The sequence below is a fragment of the Eucyclogobius newberryi genome, unplaced genomic scaffold, assembly GCF_026437365.1.
Source record: "Eucyclogobius newberryi isolate DKJ021-1_F unplaced genomic scaffold, fEucNew1.0.hap1 SCAF_19, whole genome shotgun sequence".
In the NCBI taxonomy this organism is placed as follows: Eukaryota; Metazoa; Chordata; class Actinopteri; order Gobiiformes; family Gobiidae; genus Eucyclogobius; species Eucyclogobius newberryi.
This window is the reverse complement of record NW_027315823.1, coordinates 24,961,247-24,981,317: the sequence shown is the minus strand read 5'-3', so window position 1 is coordinate 24,981,317 and position 20,071 is coordinate 24,961,247. Positions and strand designations below refer to the sequence as shown.

General features: G+C 38.3%; 1 protein-coding gene across 2 annotated transcripts; it reads left to right on the top strand.

Annotated features, from left to right (window-relative positions):
• The first annotated feature begins 3,546 nt into the window (after nt 1-3,546).
• Nucleotides 3,547-19,417, top strand: slc6a22.1 (solute carrier family 6 member 22, tandem duplicate 1). 2 transcript variants are annotated; one of them, XM_072452414.1, is made up of 15 exons: nt 3,547-3,718; nt 8,501-8,691; nt 9,155-9,289; nt 11,969-12,109; nt 12,191-12,275; nt 12,357-12,489; nt 13,733-13,867; nt 15,033-15,136; nt 15,246-15,370; nt 16,211-16,323; nt 16,839-16,976; nt 18,174-18,276; nt 18,565-18,665; nt 18,817-18,987; nt 19,062-19,414. In XM_072452414.1, exons 1-15 carry the CDS (start codon nt 3,660-3,662, stop codon nt 19,173-19,175), a joined length of 1,848 nt encoding a protein of 615 aa, XP_072308515.1. In that variant the 5' UTR covers nt 3,547-3,659; the 3' UTR covers nt 19,176-19,414. The 2 variants fall into 2 exon arrangements, with proteins under 2 accessions (XP_072308515.1, XP_072308514.1); XM_072452413.1 differs by having other exon boundaries at nt 3,548-3,718; nt 11,969-12,275; nt 19,062-19,417.
• The last annotated feature ends 654 nt before the right edge of the window (nt 19,418-20,071 follow it).

Below are 20,071 nucleotides of genomic sequence, written 5' to 3'. Positions count from 1 at the left end.
TACATTTGCAACATATGTAACATGCGTGCGCAAGTAAACTATTCACAAGCTCTCAGAGCTTTACTATAAGTTATACAGCACAGCATACATTTTCTATGGGCTAATTTCCTGTAGAGCAGCTGTTCATCGTTAAAATACAAGACATTGTAAGAGTAAGAAAATAAAATTATAGGCAAGTCATTGTCTAACTTCATGAAATAGACGTTCATATATTGTCTATCTGTAGACTAAAATTTCTGTAGACTAAAATTGTGGTTAACATCATGGTCAGCTGAATAACTTCAACAACAATATTGAGCAATTGTTTAATAATAGATATAATGCAAAGTGGATGAACGAGCTATATTTATGAGTCAGTACACAAAACACATTTATTGAGATAAAGAGATAGAGATAACGTGTTCTATTCTGCAGTGTATCTATTGCAGCTCATTTGTCTAAGAATTGGTCAAGTTCATTTCACTAGGATAATTGTTCTTTTAGGTTACAGTATCAGAGGCATAAATTGATTGTCAATATTATAATTTATCATAATTATTTGGCTTCCAGTGTTCCTGTCGGCCTTTCAACCATATCATTCAAAGAAAAGGAGGAATTGTCTCATATGTAAATTCATCTTGCTAGTATTTAGGTCAGCATGCTTTCTAAATTATAAGATATATAATGTAAACTGTAAAAATGATTTCACAGTAGTAAAAGGTAAACTTTCAGACAAGCTTGTGATGTCCCGCTACACAATGTGCTGGTCAGCTAGAAGAACTCATTCAGCAGAAGACTGTTAATGCTGTTAAAATTATTATGTTTGTGCCTCTGGTTTAACTGATAAAACACATATTTAGACATATTTTATTCTTACAGTAATACTGATATTTCATTTGATGAAAATAATTTCTTCTTGAGGAAGAATAAAAGTAATTCTGATTGATTCTGAACAATTAACAGACATAAAATAAGTTGTACAAAGCATTGTTATGAATGGTCAAGGTCATCTGTGTATATATTGCAAGGGTGCTTCACATTCTGCGTGCACCTGTGGTATGTCAGGGCTGTATGAAATGTTTTGTGCAGGCTGAGCCAGAACTCTGCAGAAGTAGGTTAGTTTTGGAGAAAGAATGAAGTGGACCTCAGGGGGTCATTGACAGTAACAGCGGGAGAGATGCATTGTGGGCCAGCAGCTGTGTTGAGGCTACAGATACAATGTTTTATTGTTTGAACATTCAACAGTTATTTTTTGACACACTTTACATCAAGTTACTTGATGCCCTTACTGATGTCCCTCGAGACAATGTGGATAAGCCAGAACAGTGAAAATACAGGCAAATGTTTTAGTTTTCATTATTGTTCCTCCACTATGCATAATGTCATAGTGTGTGCTGCCTTTGATCCATTACAGTTGATACAAAGCAAGGACAAGCACAACTGAGAACATACAGCTGCCCTATCACATTAATCTTTATGTTTATTGATACAACGTTAGATAGAAACAAACTAGGACGTGTTTCAAATCCACAACAATAAATTCAAAACCAAATATCTTATATATCAAAAATCTTTTGAATAGGCAAAATTCCACACAATATCACCAATAAAAAGGAAACTAAAACCATGCAAACATTTTTTTGTTGTGAAAAATATCACTTATTATATTAACTGTTGCCTCAGAGGTGGGTAGTACTCAGTCAGTTACATTTACTCAGTTACATTACCCTTTTTGAAGAAATTTTCCTTTCCTTTTTTTTTTCCTATCACCATACTTTAACTCCTACTTGAGCAATATTTAGTTTGAAGTAACTCTTACTTGAGTAAATGTTTTGATTAATTTTCCAACTGTGAATAATTCTATAGTGACAAATGTGTTATATGAACTTGAATTAATGCTTAGAACTCCTACCATTCTTTGGAAATACCACAATCTGTGCATTATCCAATGGAAATACCAGAATCTGTGCATCATTCAATGTCTTGTGTGTCCAATATATCAAATCATAAATCAGATTTTAAATACATTTCATGTCCATACTGTTACTCATTACTCAAGTAAGTAAGTAAGTAAGTAAATAAACTTCAATTGTATAGCGCCTTTCACAGACAGAAGTCACAAAGTGCTTCACAAAAACACAGAATAAAACAATAAAAACACAAAGGACTTACAGTGAGTAATACACATACAACAATATACACTCAAATCAGTCCCTAAAGCAAATTGTGCTTTATCTCCTATATTTTGAAAATATAGTTAGTATATTTTTTCTATTTTACTGTACGATAGGGACACGCGCTGGAATAGTTTTTTAATTCAACTGTTTTGGACTTTTTTCGGCTGGATTTGAGCGTTTTTCGTTGCGTTCGTTGTGTTGTTGTGACGTGAGCTAGCTCCGAGCGAGCCCACCAGCCCCCCCCCCCGCGCCCTCCGGCCGCGCTAAAGTACGGCGTGTCGTCGGTACACGTTTATATACACGTTTATATGAAAGAGGAACTTCACGAACGGTCGGGACACGCACTGGAATCGCTTTAAATTAACTTGTTTTGACTTTATTCGGCTGGATTGAGTGTTTTCGTCGTGTCGTGGCTCTGAGTCCCCCGGCTCCGGCCCCGCCCCCCGGCTCCGGCCCCGCCCCCCGGCTCCGGCCCCGCCCCCCGGCCGGCGCCGCCCCCCGGCTCCGGCCCCGCCCCCCGGCCGGCGCCGTACCGCGTTTCCACAAAGGAGGAACTCATGAAACTGCGGAGAACAGTCGTCTTACCCGGAGATCGTCACGTTATCCCGTCTGACCTAACCTAATACTGATGTGCAATTCTGTCGTATGTGCAATTGCTGTTGGAATTCATGTGCAATCTATGTGCTGTCGTGACACATATTCATGTGCAATTACCGTCGGATCACATGCAATGGTATTTATTTATTTATTTGTCTATGGGAGTTTTTATTTATTTATAGGAGATCTTCTACTGAAAGTGTTTTTCAGACTTCATATAAGTGATCTGTTCTTCTGTATCTGCCTCTGTATCTACCTGCGTTGCACCAATGAAATTTCCCCATGTGGGACAATAAAGGAATATCTTATCTTATCTTATCTTAAATGTAATTAAAATCAATATTAAAAAGTATTTTTTAAAAAGTAGGCCTATTAATTTCTCCAAATACTTTCATAATCTTACCTGAATAATTATCACACTCACTACTGTTTACTTGTACTTGTGTAATATTATTTTTAAGTTACTCTTACTTAAGTACATATTTAGACTACATACCGCCCTCTAAGCCAATAAAAAAACACATGCTAATAAATGTAAGGCACACATAAAGAGCCTCAAATATTATTTGAACAAAAAAAAAGTCTGGAACATTGACTTAAGTACATCCCATTGACTGCTTATAGCCTACATCCTGAACCACGCCCCTCTTTAGTACTCAGATCACGTGATTCCATAAGCCCCGCCTTAGGGTCTCATTGAGTGGATGAACGCTCACACACTCACACGCTCACACGCTCACACACTCACACACACCCCTCCCTTCTGTGTCTCTGTGTCTCACGCACGCTACCGCACGCGCACACGCTGCCGCTTATAAAGCTCCGCGTGGGCCCTCACAGTCATAGAGTTACTCTGCGTTTGACACTTGGGGAGAGTGTGTGTCCCCCCCGCACCAACGGAGCCACATGAGCACCCACTGTAAATGGACACATAGGATAACAGCACCTGACGGTTTTCCACACAGGTAACATTTTCACTCTTTTTCTTGACTCTCGTGCTACTTGTAATTGCGAGAGTGGTGCAGGAGTTTATTCACAGTTCATAGAGGCTTTACAGAGCGCCCCCGGTGCTATGTAGGGCAAAGGTTACACGCTCCTGTACAGTGCGGCAACTCCCGACACGTCTTTTGTGTCCCCCGCTTGAGTGTCCCACTGCACAGGGCAGTGCACAACTAAACATGTGTGAAATGGAAGTTGTTCAAAGTGAGAAAGAACTTCTCTCCAGTGCGCAACAGATTGTTTCAAGCAGTCATTGGTCTTTTTTGTTGGCCTGATTACTCTGCAAGCTCAGGATTTAAAAATAAATGAAGATATTAGTAGGTGGCCTATAAATTACGTTACCTTTAGGTGTGTGTTATAAATGGTGAACAGGCTGTTCCTTCACATTGAGTCATCCACAGAAGGAGTGAACAATATCTGATTTACCACTGATATTTGTTAATGACTTCTACCTGGAATCAAAATGTTACAAACTCAGATCATTCATGACTGGCATTCAAACAGTTCTAGTGTACACCATACCAGCCAATATAAAAGCTATGGAAGCAATAATAAAGAGCATAACCTTCAGACCAGCACATGGTGATTGATTCTGAACAATTAACTTGGCTGTATTCTTGATTCCAATTTCAACAAAAGTGATAGTAAAAAAAAACACTCCTATTAGAAAGTTATTTGCAACACCAAATAATAGGCCATTAATACTGACATAAATCAAGACCACTCTAAAACCATTGAGGAAAAGTTATGTAATTTTTCTCAAGTTTTGATACTAGTTTTTGTATATATTAGGATCTGGGTATTGGTTTTCCTACTTAGAATCAAACATCTTCTTTTTTTTTTCAATCGTAATGAAAAAAAAAAACAATCTAATGTTTTATTTTTTTCAGAGTGGTATGGTGTTAGGGATCATTTCAAAAGAGATTGAAGCTTAAAAGACGAAATTTTTTTCGTCTCTCTCTGGCCCCCTCCCCCTCAAAAGACTAAAAAAAAAATGTCTGGCATCACATAAAATTTTACGCGTTGATAAAACGATAGTAGCTTGATAGACCCTGCTCACCTCTAGTGAACATCCCTGAACATCCTTTGGTATGTTTATCAGTAGAAGTTATGAACTCTCCAAATAATGTCACCTGTCGCACATGTTTGTTTACTCAATCCACATGGTCCACGGGCCCTACAACCGTCCCATTCAACTGAAATTGTGAGATGACCACATTGAGATAGTCTCAAGAGGATGCTCTAGTGAAAAACTAATGTTTCTTGTCCAAACTTGTAATTGTCAATTGCCTGTGTTTAGACCTTAGACATGCTGTCAGAATGACTCACACGTGCTTTTGTCTCAGTGAGAATCTCACGTCTTCTGTGATTGGCCAAAACCTCATGCGGGGTTTGTTTTGGTCCTTCTTCCGGGTAGTGCGTAGGCTCGTTACTAGAGCGTAATCTCTTGATCAATTGCTGCGCTGCGTCTTGCCGCAAAAAAGCTTTTCCAACTTTGCATTGGCGACGCCGCACGCCGCACTCCCCCGCACGCACCCGCCGTGCTCCCCGTACACACCAGCCGCGCTCCGCCCGCACCCGCCGCCTAAAGTTGGCCTAATGCTCGTTGCTGATAGAGTTTTTTAGCATTTCAAAACAATTACTGACACAACGATGTATTGAAGCTTCAAAGCAACAAAAAGACGAAAAATATTACGTCTTTTCAGCTTCAACCCATTTTGAGATGATCCCTTATCATGTGAGTCTGGGTCTGGTCTTGGTGTAAACAAACTGACTCATTGCTAATACACTATTCTACTACTTTTAATGGCTGTTGGCAGCCAACAGAAAAGGTTAATTTACCGCCACCTACTGTAGTTGTACGTCTTCAAAGTAAAGTTATGTGTTTTACGCTATACTGTTAAAAAAAAACATTTGAGTTGGTATTAATATTCTGCGTCGGCATATGGATGAACAAAAAGTAAATAAGAAGTATAAATGTCAATAATAATAAACACAATTCTCAAACAATACTCTTTGACGTTTGAGAACTATTATACATTTTTATCCTATAGATTTTTTTCTTGAGTAATACTAATACTATTTCATATACAATACTATTATTAGCATTTCTATTAGCATTAGTGGTTACTGTAGTTGATTCTTATTTGCTTCTCGTAAACAAAATTACTGTTAAAAGTGACTAATATGAACATGTCCTGAGATCTTAATTGATAAATTCCTGATCTGATGTTCTGTGTACACAGGCATGTCCAAACTACAGCCCGGGGTCCAAATAAGTTTCAAAATGCGGCCCTCAGTGAAAAAAGTTTGGACACCCCTTGACTGTACACGTAAACAATCAGGCAAAATACCAAAAGGCAGTGCTCTTCTTGGATCGAATGATTGCCTCGTACTCAGAATAAGTAGAATATAATTGACATTGGTGAGTTCTGTGTCCTTCTCCTGTAATGAACCTTAAAGCTGAATGATGTCCTGTCTCTGTATGGATACGATGGGATTGTAAGATAAACATGTCCTGAGACCTGAGAGCAGTGAATACTTGAACTGATGTGCAATAAACTTCAGGCAAAATGCCGACTAGAGATAACACATATTTATCTAAGGAAAATGGCATGATGCTAAATATCCTGTAAAGATGCAGTTTCCTAATTACACATTTTCTATAACATACATTCTTAAACCTATATGTAACGAATTTTCTTAAATGTTTTGATTAGTACTAATAACATATACCGGTATTACATCTGAGCTGTGATTGCCTGATGATCCCATTTTGATGAACGCAGCATGTTCTTTTTAAGCATGAAATCTGTCTCCAAGCACACGTTTTTATGCTTTTTGACTGACTGACTCCATCAAACTTAAAATACTTGACACTCTTGCACAAACAGAAGATATCCTGGACAGGTTGAGTTGCTTTGGCCTGTGTGGATTTAAGTGTAGTTGGAGATGTAATTGCTAACTTGGGTTCGGGAGCAGGACCACGCCTCAACCTCTTACTGCCCCAGCAACCACACCTCCACCACGCCTCTTATTACCCAGAAGGCCTATATATGCACAGGCCAATCCCAGCATCTCTTGTTGTCTCTGCTCTCTCGACCCCACCCTCCCACCCCATGTCTCTATCATCGTCACCTTAACACATCACCATCCATGGAGGGGGGGTTCTGAATCGGCTGGGCTGATTACCCGAGACAGAGCCCCCATCCTGAGTCTCTACCCAGCCATCTCTCATCGATCTCTCTCATCGATCTCTCATCGATCTCTCATCGATCTCTCATCGGTCTCTCATCGATCCCTCTCATCGATCCCTCTCATCGATCTCTCTCATCGATCTCTCTCATCGATCTCTCTCATCGATCTCTCTCATCGATCTCTCTCATCGATCTCTCATCTCATCGATCTCTCTCATCTCATCAATCTCTCATCTCATCGATCTCTCTCATCTCATCGATCTCTCTCATCTCATCAATCTCTCATCTCATCGATCTCTCTCATCTCATCGATCTCTCATCGATCTCTCTCATCGATCTCTCTCATCTCATCGATCTCTCATCGATCTCTCATCGATCTCTCTCATCGATCTCTCTTATCTCATCGATCTCTCATCGACCCATCATCACTATTATCAATAAACATTCTTTCGTATTTCATTGTTGTGGCGTGGTCCTTGCTAGTGAAATCGTTAAACTCGAATGTACTTGCACACATATTTTCTACACTCCCACGTCCAATCCAAGTCTGCAGGACAAAAGCGACATTGATGTGAGGGACCGTTATGCCGTAGGACTGGGCTGCCCTGATGAAATGGTGGCTTCTGTGTCCCATATTTACATCAGGGTTATTGAGGAGTTAGAGTGGAAAAATGTGTTTTAGAAGGGCAGATTTAGCAGTGGCTTACAGAATTAGGAGGGGGGCTGAGAATCATGTGGTACCTTTTTGATTTGATATGAGAAACATATTCATTGGTATATCAAACTTGATATCTTTCAGTCCAATCCAATCAAACTTAATTTGTATTGCTCGTTTTATAAACAAGATGGTTTCCAAAGTGCTGCACATAATAGAATTTAAAACAAACATTTAGCTCTAAAAATCAAAAAATTATGTAAAAATACCATTTCAAACTCATGGACTAATAAAATCATGGGTCTCTTTCAATATAATAAATTGCTTTGGGCAAAATTGTGGCAGAGTGGTTAGCGCTTTTATCTAAGAGCAAAAAGGTCCTGGCTGGGCCTTTCTTTGTGAAGGTTGCATGTTCTCTGTGTGTCTGCATATGTTTCCCCAGTTCCCCCTACTAATTTTAGTCAAGACTTACCAAATGTACTATTCATTGCTTATTTAAAAGCTTTAGTGAGGATCTTTCCCTATTCAAAAGATATACTATTTTGATTTTAATTGAGCTATTGCTATAACGAGGAAGAACTGTTGCAGTGTCAAATGCTTCACATCCTTTTAAAGAAATGCAGTTCTTTTATATAACCAAAAACAGTGACTACCTCAACTATAGATTAACATGTTTCTTAATAAGCAGTATAATTATTGTGCGCAATGATAGTATACATAGTTTGTCACAACCCTGTACAGGATTCAATGCAATCATAGTCACATGCTGGAAGAACAATGTCATAAATTGAATTTTCTTGTCCGGGTTTGACATCTTTACAAATGCATATAATTAGCAGTGCCTTGGTCGAACTTAATTTCCTCTAAATAACTGAACTAAACTTTTGCTGTTTCAGTGCAATGGATGAGACCTTTGTTCCTGATGTCAAGGTCAAGCTTGAAAAGAGTGTGACCCGTCTGCCTCACAGCACCCACAGCAGGGGGCAGTGGTCCAGTAAAATCGAGTTCCTCCTGGCTGTAGCGGGACAGATCATTGGCCTTGGGAATGTATGGAGGTTTCCCTATCTGTGCTACAAGAATGGAGGAGGTGAGTGTGCTGAATAAAGACTATACATCTACTGTCATTTCCTATTAGTCTTGTATGATTTAACCTGAGGCCATACCATGTCCATGCCTGAGCTCATCTGATCTCGAAAGCTAAGCATGGTCTGATCTAGTTAGTATTTGGATTAGAGAGTACAAGGAAAACTAAGTGCCACAGTGGGGCAGAAGTGACTCTAGTCTAGTGTGAACTGTCATTGTGTCCTCAGGCAATACACTTTACCCAACATGCCTAGTAGTGCTGCACAATATTATAAAGTATTGATATTGCAATATTGGCTGTCAAACTACATATTTTGAAATAACACTACAACACAACAAGTTTGTTTGTCTGGTATAATTGTACTTTTTATTTATTGGTGTTTTTAAATGAAAAAGATTATTAATTATTCTAAAGTTCTAAATTAACTTTTCTCAAGTTGTTGAACGTATGATGCTTTGTTCAAAAGGAGTCTTCTTTATCCCATACGTGGTGTTCTTCATCACCTGCGGGATTCCTCTGTTCCTTCTGGAAACTGCAATGGGACAATACACCAAACAGGGCAGCATCACCTGTTGGAAAATGATCTGTCCCTTATTTCAAGGTAAATGTCATTGTCTGAAGCCAAGAGGAAGTAATTTACTGCTTGTTTTTTTTTTGGTTGTAACAAAAAATAGTAAAGAATAGATAAAGATAAATCAAAACAATATACTCCTGGTCCACTTGACAGTACATTTTCCATTAGTCACAGTTCATGTTGTAATAAACAAGTCTGATGGCTGCCAGGGCACATTCCTGCTCCGGACCAGTCATGTTGTGGGCCAGGGCTCAACAGACTGGTATTGTGCAGTCACACTGTCATTACAAATCTGACCCAGGGATGTGGAAAAATGTATTTAGGTGATGTTTCTGAAAATAAATTGTGCAGCCTTTATAACCTTTATACTGTGATTAGATTGTTTTCACACTGTTTGAATGGTGCACTTTACATTTGAGGGTAGACTATCAAATAGTGCATGTAAATGTGACTGACTATAATTTAAAGGCGCAATGGACGATTTTTCGGCGATTTGAGAACGCAGGCGGAAGTGCGCATGCGCACTCCCCCGTGCGGACTGATACAACACACACGTGTGTTTGTTTATTAGCGCGACGGATCGCATCACATCTCTCGTCTCCCGTAGATTTCCGTCTTCTTCTGAGTCAGCTCGAACTGTCTTTCTCCGACTTCATTTTATCCCGTACACTGTATCCCGTACAGGGAATTATATTATGATAGATCAATGCGCTTAGACACGCGGAAGCGTGGGGACGAGCCACACGCGGAAGCGTGGGGACGAGCCACACGCGGAAGCGTGGGGACGAGCCGCACGCGGAAGCGTGGGGACGAGCCGCACGCGGCTGCAGGTGAGTGGTAGGTGCGTTTTATGATTGATACGTGGCAGGACTAATCGGCATCGAGGAAATAAGACCCAAAAATCATCCATTCAACCTTCAGTTGTAGTCAACTGGACACAGTTTAAAAAAAACGAAATGTTTTGACTCTCATCCAAGAGTCATTCTCAATATGCAGATCTAGTCTGAGAACTTGGCTATTTATCCTACTTTGGGCTGCGTAAGGCCTGGCCACCGGCCTTGCTGTTTTAAGTTTCTCCTGAAATGAATCTTCTTTGTTACCCTAACAGCACAATGATGGACCATATAAATCCTATTTTTTAGCTGCAGCTCCATCAGCACTGATGAGTACCACATAAGCATCTGAATGGCCAGGGCTAATCCATGGCTTAAAAAATCTGTTGTATATTACTAGTAAATTGAACCTTAAACCTCCATTTCGGTTTAAAGCGGGATTCCCTTTTTTAACAAAAATGGTCTCCTAGACTCCTTTCTTAAACCATCTCGTCTCCCTGCTTAGACTCTGCACCGCTCTGTCTTCAATAGAGGTTTTTGCAGGGTGTTCTGTACTCCTGAAATTGCGTGCCTTCTAGTTTAACTGAGCTGACTCAGAAGAAGACGGAAATCTACGGGAGACGAGCGATGCGATGCGCTCCGTCGCGCTAATAAACAAACACACGTGTGTGTTGTATCAGTCCGCACGGGGGAGTGCGCATGAGGACTTCCACCTGCGTTCTCAAATCGTCGAAAAATCATCCATTGCGCCTTTAACACATGGTTGGTGTGTGTTAACCCACAAGCCAAAATTATGAAATAGTCTGAGTTTTCAGAGAAAATTGAATAATATTTAATCCACAAACTTGTTTAGTGAACCATTTCTCCTCACATTAACAGTTGTTCTCTCAGCATGTTCCTTGGGTTAAAATGACATTGTATCCTTCATCTATTACATCTTACCAGGAAGCAACAGTGGCGTGTGGTGACTTTTATGGATGGGCAAGCAGACCCAGGGTGTTCATCAATATTTAATGGATAGAAAAAGTAATAAGTAATAGAGTAATAGTAATAGAAAAGTAAAAAATGGGAGGGTGGGCTTTAAATCTAAGTCTCCTACATGGCAAATGCCTTGCCTATTGAGCTAAACTCTCATACGTTATCATAGTGCTAAATGGATTAAATTAGAAGACTTCACTGACCAATTCATTACAGAAATTAGTGTTCTATGTTGTTAAATTACTTCCTGTATTTCTAACTAACATTTAATCATTGGAAAAATGAACCGAGTCCTAGCTACAAACAAAGACTCGTCTCTAAAAGAGGGTTCACTTGCTTCACTTCGCCTCTGCACATGCTCAGTTAGCGCAAAACCTGCAAACATCCTCAATTCCCACATAGGTTTATCCAGCGTGGTTTGAGCATAGATCCATGGGTTTGAGGCTGTGTGGTCCTCAGAGCACATCTGCAGGCCTCTTAAAGATGCTGATGTCTGCTCTGGTTCTAAAAGCTCATGTTAGAGAGCGGAGCGTGAACAGCCTCTGAACACGGACACAGACTGAGCCGCTGCGGCAGAAGCAGAACCATCTTTCCCCCGCAGTACTACCTTCAGCAGCAGAAGTGAGGGGAAAACTGACTTTTTTGGATATGTTTTAGAACAATTCATACATAGTTGATATACACTGATTGATTGCCCTGACCGCATGCCACTGGATAGCAGGACTATGTGTGCTCAAGAAGTCGAGACTTGACCATTTTCATTTACAAGATAGTGGAAAATCTAACCAAAAAGTGACAAAATGAGTTTCAGTTACTGTATATTATGATTTTAAATAAAGTGTATTATTTATATAAAAAGATCCCTGTTTTTGTTCTGTCTCTCTCTCATCCTCAGGGATTGGCTACGGTAGCCAGGTGGTTGTTTTGTACTCAAGCATCTATTACATTATTATTTTGGCCTGGGCATTCCTGTATCTCTTCTCATCTTTCAGCACCGAACTTCCCTGGGCTACCTGCAGAAACAGCTGGAACACAAGTGAGATGTATAAATGCAGTAGAATTTTTCCATTTCGTTTTGATCTGTTAACATCATTTAAACGTGTATTGCCTTGTCTAGAAACATGTGTGGAATTTGATCGATTGGCTGAGCTGAATTTGACCGTAGCAGCAAATGCAACATCACCAGTGCGTGAATTCTGGGAGTAAGTAAGACAAATTAAACTCTGACAGTCCTATTGACGTGTTAAGTTGTCTCTGTAGTTCTCAATAAGTTTGTTTTGTAGGAGAAGAGTTTTGAACCTGTCGGGAAATATCAACGAGCTGGGGGGAATCAGATGGGAGTTAGCTCTGTGTCTTCTGCTTTCGTGGGTCATATGCTACTTTTGTGTGTGGCAGGGGGTCAAGTCCACAGGGAAGGTAAATTTAAGGATTTACAACAAAGGAACAACAACTTTTATTTTAAGGAATTTAAGGAACTTTAAGTTACTCAATTATCAGCATGAGTGTGGTGGCCTTCAAGACAACTGATGTTGGTATTTTGGGCATTACAAAATAATTTGAAGACACTTTTTTTCTGGTGTGTAACATACATAGATCATTATTTTTATATTTTGTTCTTTGTAAACCACAATATTGTCCAACAATTACGTAATAAATCGAAACAGGTCCATTGATTTCATGTTCAAAACTGCTCAAGTGATTGGCCACATCTCCTCATAGTGGCATTTTTCCAGATTAGCAGCAGACTTTATTCCTTTTTTGTTAGTTTTTGATTGTTGATTGTTTTTAACACTATATGCATAATCCAGGGTCTGACATTTTTTAATAATTGCAAGTAAGAGGGCGGAGATGGGGGTAGTTGAAAATGTTTCTGAGCACTTAAACACGACAATGCAGAATTACTCAAGCGTACAAATTTGAGTGAACTAATAATGAGAGAACATGGCATGATTACATAATGTGTCCCCTTTAACACACAAATTACAGAGGCTAGGACGATGAAACAATGCCGTGTTAGGAGAAAATCTTAGGTTTATTCGCTGCACTGTATAGAAAATGATCTGCACTGTTTTGGTGCAGAGATCTTTTCTTTCGCATCCAGGGTCGCCGCAACAAATCCTCTCACTCCTTAGATGAAGTGAAATTCATATCTATCCTTCCAAAGGTTGTGTTCTAGATTTCCCAGACAAAACCCTCTTGTTAGCTTGGGCTCGGGTTACCCAAAAAAGTAGAGTTTTTCTCAAATCTGAAATTTGGCGTAGGTAAATGTTTTGACAGCTGCCAATTATTGATGCAGAGGATGCCAGAAGGACTGAATTGCCTAATAGATAAACTGCAATAAATCATCAAATTGTGTTGTAGGAAAAATATGACATGCAATTTAGCTTCCATGTAATAGTAGGAGAGTAATAGAACCAGCAAATTGACATTAAAGGGATTGTACCAGGTCCAGATTAGGACTAAACTCTGCAGGCTTAAACTATAGAAACGAAGACAGGACTAAACTGTATTTAACTAAAGGACTAAAACACACAAAAATAAAAGGAGTGTAAGAAAACCTGGATGAAAACTATTTTGAAACTGAAGAACGATACATTTGAAAAGGCTTTTGTATCATCAATTCAACCGCCTTCTTAAAACATTTCAAATTTATTTCCAGGTGGTTTACTTCACTGCCACATTCCCCTATCTGATGTTAGCAGTACTTTTGGTGCGGGGTCTGACTCTGCCTGGAGCCTTAAACGGGATCAAGTTTTATCTGTACCCAGACCCATCCCGCCTCAGTGACCCGCAGGTATGAGCGTTATCACACATTCCTTCTGCTCGTCGCCATGTAGCGTTCCACTTTTGTCGATCAACACAGGCTGTTCACGCGCTGCACATTATCAAGTGGTGGAATGTTATTGTTTATGTACATTTTTACGTTCGATACTTTTACTTCACTACATTTGAGGGCAGATTTTCTTTCTCCAGTACGTTTTTGTTTTGTTTCCATTCAGTTTGAAGGGTTATTTATTGGCACATTTATCTTTCCTAAATGTTTTGAGTTCAGCCTAGCTTTGAGTGAACAGAATTATACATACATACAATTCATGAGAACATTTTGGAAATTGATTTGACTTAATGTTGCCCAAAAATCAGCCCACTTATTTATCAAAATCACCAGCAATTCTCAAAAATACATTCTTAAAATACATTAAGTCTATTACTTAAGTTGATTTTTAATGTGCCACTTTTACTTTTGCTGAATCTTTTTCTGTTCCTGAGTCTGAGCTTCTGAGTACTTCCTTCACCACTGACAATAACTCAAAGCAATGTGATTGAAGAAACAACATCATTTGCTTTTAAAGATTGATTTGTTCTTGCAATCATCATGTTATTTTATGCAATGTTAATGTAGTGTAATTCATGCAATATTTTTGGGGGAGAGTTTGCCACTTGTCTTTGTAGAAATGTACTTGCTTTGACTGGAATGTTCAGTATGTCATTAAACCTGTCTCTTTTCATGGAAGCAGGACTTACGTCAAATCTGTGGAGAGATGCTCACAGAAAGAATGCAAGTTATGTGTGAGTGGCACAAAGCAAGAAAATCAATGCAGTATAGATAAGTTTAGTTTTATAGTTTTATCTCAATGAAGACAAGCAGGTGGCGAACCCTCCACCAGAAAAGAAGCAAAGTGCATCTTTAAGGATGTAATGTGAATGGGGCAAAAACATCTGAAAAGATTCTTCAAGATTACAGCAATTAAACAAGAAAAAAACACTGAACTGCAAGTTTTGTGTAGAATATATCATCATTAACAATGTAATGTTGAGTTATAGCGTTGTGTTTTTATTATTTAACAATTATATAATCAATACCAAAGAAACAACCTATATTTTATTCTGTATATGTGAATTGGCTCTCTTCTGTTATGGATGAATTAATAGTTGAGATCTCTGCCCTCTTCGTCTTACAGGTGTGGATGGACGCTGGGACTCAAATTTTCTACTCCTACGCAATCTGCATTGGATGTTTAATGGCTCTTGGCAGCTATAATAAACACGATAACAACTGTTACAAGTAGGTTTATCTAGTTACATCAAAACACAATTCCAATAAGAGACTCATATAATTATTACAATCCATTTGAAAATGTAGTAACGTAATTGTTCTGTTGTGTTTCTTTCAGAGATTGTGTGTACTTGTGCCTTCTAAACAGTGGGACTAGTTTTGTTGCCGGCTTTGCCATTTTCTCAGCTTTGGGCTTCATGGCGTACGAGCAGAATACAGACATATCTAAAGTGGCTGAATCCGGTAAGGACAGTTTATTCAGGAAAATATTCCTTTAACATAAACAATTGTGATAAAATGTGATGAACTGGACAGACGCTGTTTTTTTTTTTTAACTTGTGTTCTTAATTTTACATAATTTATCATTCCAAGCAACCCAACTTAAAAGGGCATTTATTTTCTCCTCCAATATGTTTTTTCCCCTAGAATGTTCCCAAAAAAATGCATAAAACTGTAATATCAATGGAGACAAGCATTTGACTCCATCAAACCAAGTATTAGTTTTGCCAAAAAAAAGTTCTGGAATTTAATAAATGGAAAGTTTGTACCATTTCAGGCAAAGCACTCTATCTGCAAATTGAGAATGACTCTTTGATGAGAGTTTCCAGATGACTACGACTGAATCTTTTTCTACAACAGATCATATACAGTATTTCCCATCGCATCAATGCGATTTCAGGCTTTCGGTCCTTTTTTAAACAAATTTCAGTCATTTTCCAATTGTGCGTGGACCTGGTTTAGTTCTGCCTTTGGTCTGATCCGGTTCTGGTTTTGTCTTGACAAACATGTAACATCAATGAAGTCGAAAGTTTGACTTGTGTTTGAGCAAGTTCTGTTGTGTTCCTGGTGTTGCATGTACACTAAAAACTCAAAAGTACTCTTATTTTAAGTGCTATCAAAACAACGCAGTCTTGTTTTGAGGGTCCAATAAAAGTAACAATCATCTTCATTTGTTTTAAATAAATTAGGAAAATATGAAGTAATATTTGAAGTATGGCTTAAGACTAAATTGCCGTTTTGCTTTGAGATGAATGATAAAGGGTATTATTAGTGTCCTTCTGTAACATGACATTCTGCCTTCAGGTCCTGGGCTGGCGTTTATTGCTTATCCTCGAGCAGTCGCCATGATGCCTTTCCCTCAGATCTGGGCAATTTTCTTCTTTATTATGATCATCTTGCTGGGACTCGACAGTGAAGTAAACATGTTTTTCAATCATGTCATTGTCACTTGGAGTGTAAAACAAACTTAGGGGGGTACTCAAAACAAAAAAAGGAAACTGCATTGCAAGAGTAGACAAGCCACTCATTCAGGGCAAATAGCAAACAGATGTTTGCATTTTTTTTGGTGGATTGTTCAAAATCTAAGTAGTTTCCAGGAAATGTCAAAGTAAAATAAGTTCAGAATCAGGTGAAATGAGAAACAACTCGACGTTATTCCACTTTATCGAATTTAGAGCACTTGTATTAGAATTGTTTGAAATGTGTCCTCAAAGTAAATCAGCAAATAAACTTACTTTGGAACATATTGAAAAGGTTAAACAGAGTTGTTACTTGTTTTAAAGGGGCACTATGTAGCTTTTCAGATGGAGGCTGCACCACTTATTCAAAGACTTTAAGAAAAAAATATTGCCTTGTCCAATAATTTTATGTTTTTTTAGAAATAAAAACAATGCATAAATCAATGTAAATTGAGTTATAAAATGTCTTTCAGTTTGTGGGACTGGAAGCCTTGGCGACAGCCATTTCAGACTTGTATCCAGACTACTTCCTTGTCGGACATCGCCGCAAGTTCCTTCTTCTCGCTATCTGTGTCTTCAGCTTCTTTATTGGCTTGGTGATGGTCACAGAGGTAAATTTGAAAGGAACAAAAAAATCCTGGCCCATTAAAGGTGGTATGGACGATTTTTTTCAGCAAATTTTTTATCATATTTCCTCGTGGCATGGATAAATCATTTGTCCTGCCACGTATCAATCATAAAACGCACCTACCGCTCACCTGCAGCCGCGTCAGGCTCGTCCCCACGTTTCCGCGTGCCTAAGCGCATGGATCTATCATAATATAGTTCCCTCAGTGTACGGGGCAAAATGAAGACGGAGAAAGACAGTTCGAGCTGACGCAGAAGTGGACAGAAATCTACGGGAGACGAGCGATGCGATGCGCTCCGTTACGCTAATAAACAAACGCACGTGTGTGTTGTATCGGGCCACACGGGGGAGTGCGCATGCGCACTTCCGCCTTCGTTCTCAAATCGCCGAAAAATCGTCCATACCGCCTTTAACTTTTGAGAGAATATGAAATATGAACTCCTCAATAATACTGGAATCACATGCATTTCAGAACAGGGCGTGTAGGTTCATGCATTATAAGAACCAATATATATATCATATTTTTGCATTCAATAATGTAATAATTGTGCTTTGCTTATGGGGATCTCGCAGCCCTATAAAGTAGATTTTGTTTTCTTAGGCTTGTTGAAAGACCGTCGGTCATAATAGTTTGGCTGAATATGTTTCATTCTACTGGGAAAGATCATACTTAATGAACTGTAACATTTCAGGAATAGTGATACATTAACAATCCCCCATTCAAACGTTTTATTTTTCACATTCTGTCAAACCAATGGCTTTCAGAACAGAATTGAATTGTTTTATTGTTTCACCATTTGTGGTGCATTCTAAGAAAATAACAAAAATGATATCTGTCGGCGTGCTCGTTTAAGAAGGGGCAAGAATCAGAAAGTTAAAATCAATCAGAAGTTTAATCCCTGCCATTTACAAGACTAATATAGATAAACGAAGCGCTTACCTAAAATGTCCCTATCGAATGTGTGGCGTTTTACACGGGCGGTCCGGACGCGCCGAAATTAACCCAAGTGTAACACAGTCTAAAATGAATATAGTTGGTTATACTTTTAATACAGTTTCGTAAAACAGTTTCGTAAAATGAATATAGTTAATTATACAATAAAGTAATGGTTAACATATTTAGATTCCCCTTCATATCGGTATTGTGTATTGTGATATTGATGTGTGTTTTGACTTTTAGGGAGGACTCTACATCTTCCAGTTGTTCGACTACTACTCGTGCAGCGGCATGACTCTGCTGCTCTTCGCTTTCCTCCAGGCCGTGTGCATTGGATGGGTCTATGGTGAGTTTTATTTACTACAGACAAATATTACCTGTGTTATATTATTAAATGTTATTCCTCATATACCCCAAGGTACATTTCGGGGATTTTCCCTTTTACACAACTGAGAGCCACATGTATCATAATATAAAATAAACTTTTAGCTTTTTAAATTCAATTAACACAAAAACTTTTGTGGTATATTTTTGTCCTTTTGGCTTCAATTGAAATGTATATGGAATAGTTGTTTATTGTTTAAAAATGTATATTCAAAGGTTTAATAATATAAGAATAAAAATATCTTCACAGATGCAGAGCGTTTTTATGATAACATTGAGGATATGATTGGATACAGACCTCCACGAATCATTAAGTATTGTCTGAAGTATGTGACACCAGTCGTCTGTTTGGTAAGTAGCACAATACATGAATAATAATACAATATTATCATAAATGTTTGTCTTACTATCTCAATATAGTAATTTAAATTTCAAGCTGGACTCTTTTATATCATTTGTCAAGATTGGTACGCTAATAGTTTTTACTTGATTCTTGCTGCAGGGGACATTTGTATTTTCTCTGGTCAAATACTCTCCTCTGAAGTTCAACAACGTTGTAGAGTATCCGTGGTGGGGCAATGCTCTGGGCTGGTGGTTCACTCTGTCCTCTACACTCTTAGTGCCCATCTTTATGGTCTACATGGTGAGCATCACCCCAGGAACACTACGACAGGTTAGTTCAGTCTTTTATTTCATATGGATTTGAATGCAGTCACCCTAGTTAACCAGCTGTGTTTTCTTTAATAGAGACTCTCTGCCCTGTGCACTCGATCACCTGACCTGCCTTTGACAAAGTCAGAAAGAAAAGCTGTGGAGCAGCTGGAGCTGAGCTCATGCATCGACACAAAGTCGTCCCAGTGACTACGTTAAAGCAGTCTGGTTTGTGGCCTTTTTTAGAATTTAAAATTGTGTAAATGTGCCATTTCTTGGTCTTCATAAAAACATTCCTTCCTTACATAAGCTGTATCTCAGTGTTGAATATGGTAAAACAAATTACACAATTGAATATGTTCTCTTATTACAGTTTACTTAAGGAACAGTTTGTCTTCTTTCCTGTTGAAAATGAGAAGGACCAAAGTGTAATCTGGGTGTTAAATTGGTCAAATAATTTCTTTTAGATTGAAAAACTGTGAAGGTCATTAGGGGTTACAGGCCAGTACAAGCAATGCGTTGAATCATTGAATGTAAATATTGTGTGCTATTAACTATTTGAATAAATGAGCCAAACATTTGCACACTCACCACTTCTGATGTTTCTAGCAACTAAATTAATAACGAAATGAATCAAAGCCAACATGAAAAAACATTAACTAAATAAAGGTATGAGTTAATGACTAATGTTATGCTGTTTATTATTACCCTATTATCAAGCTAATGGTGTGTATTTTTTGGAAACTAAATTAATAGTTGTTTTTATAATAAAATATGAATGCTGTGACTTTTTTACAGAGCAATTTAGTTTTTAGTGTGACTTGTAACTGTAAAACTGTTTTTTAATAAAAACGCAACGTGACAAGTGACCTAGTATAGTATGTTTATAGACTGAGCTTTTTTTTTTTTTTTTTTTTTTTAATATAATGAGTTGTAAAGGGTTATTAACTTTGGATACAAATAAAAATGATTATGAAATTGGATTTGTGTGTGTGTGTTTCAGATCATGTAACAACAAATGGGACAAATGAAAACATGGAGAAAATGTGTAGAAATGGAAAAAAGAAAATTATGTATTTTAAATGCAAATTTCAGATTTATTATAT

Coding starts and splice junctions, on each gene's coding strand:
- slc6a22.1 (XM_072452413.1), top strand. CDS start 3,660: ATGAGCACCCACTGTAAATGGACACATAGGATAACAGCACCTGACGGT. Junction 3,719..8,500: donor CCTGACGGTTTTCCACACAG/GTAACATTTTCA, acceptor TTGCTGTTTCAG/TGCAATGGATGAGACCTTTG. Junction 12,490..13,732: donor GGGTCAAGTCCACAGGGAAG/GTAAATTTAAGG, acceptor ATTTATTTCCAG/GTGGTTTACTTCACTGCCAC.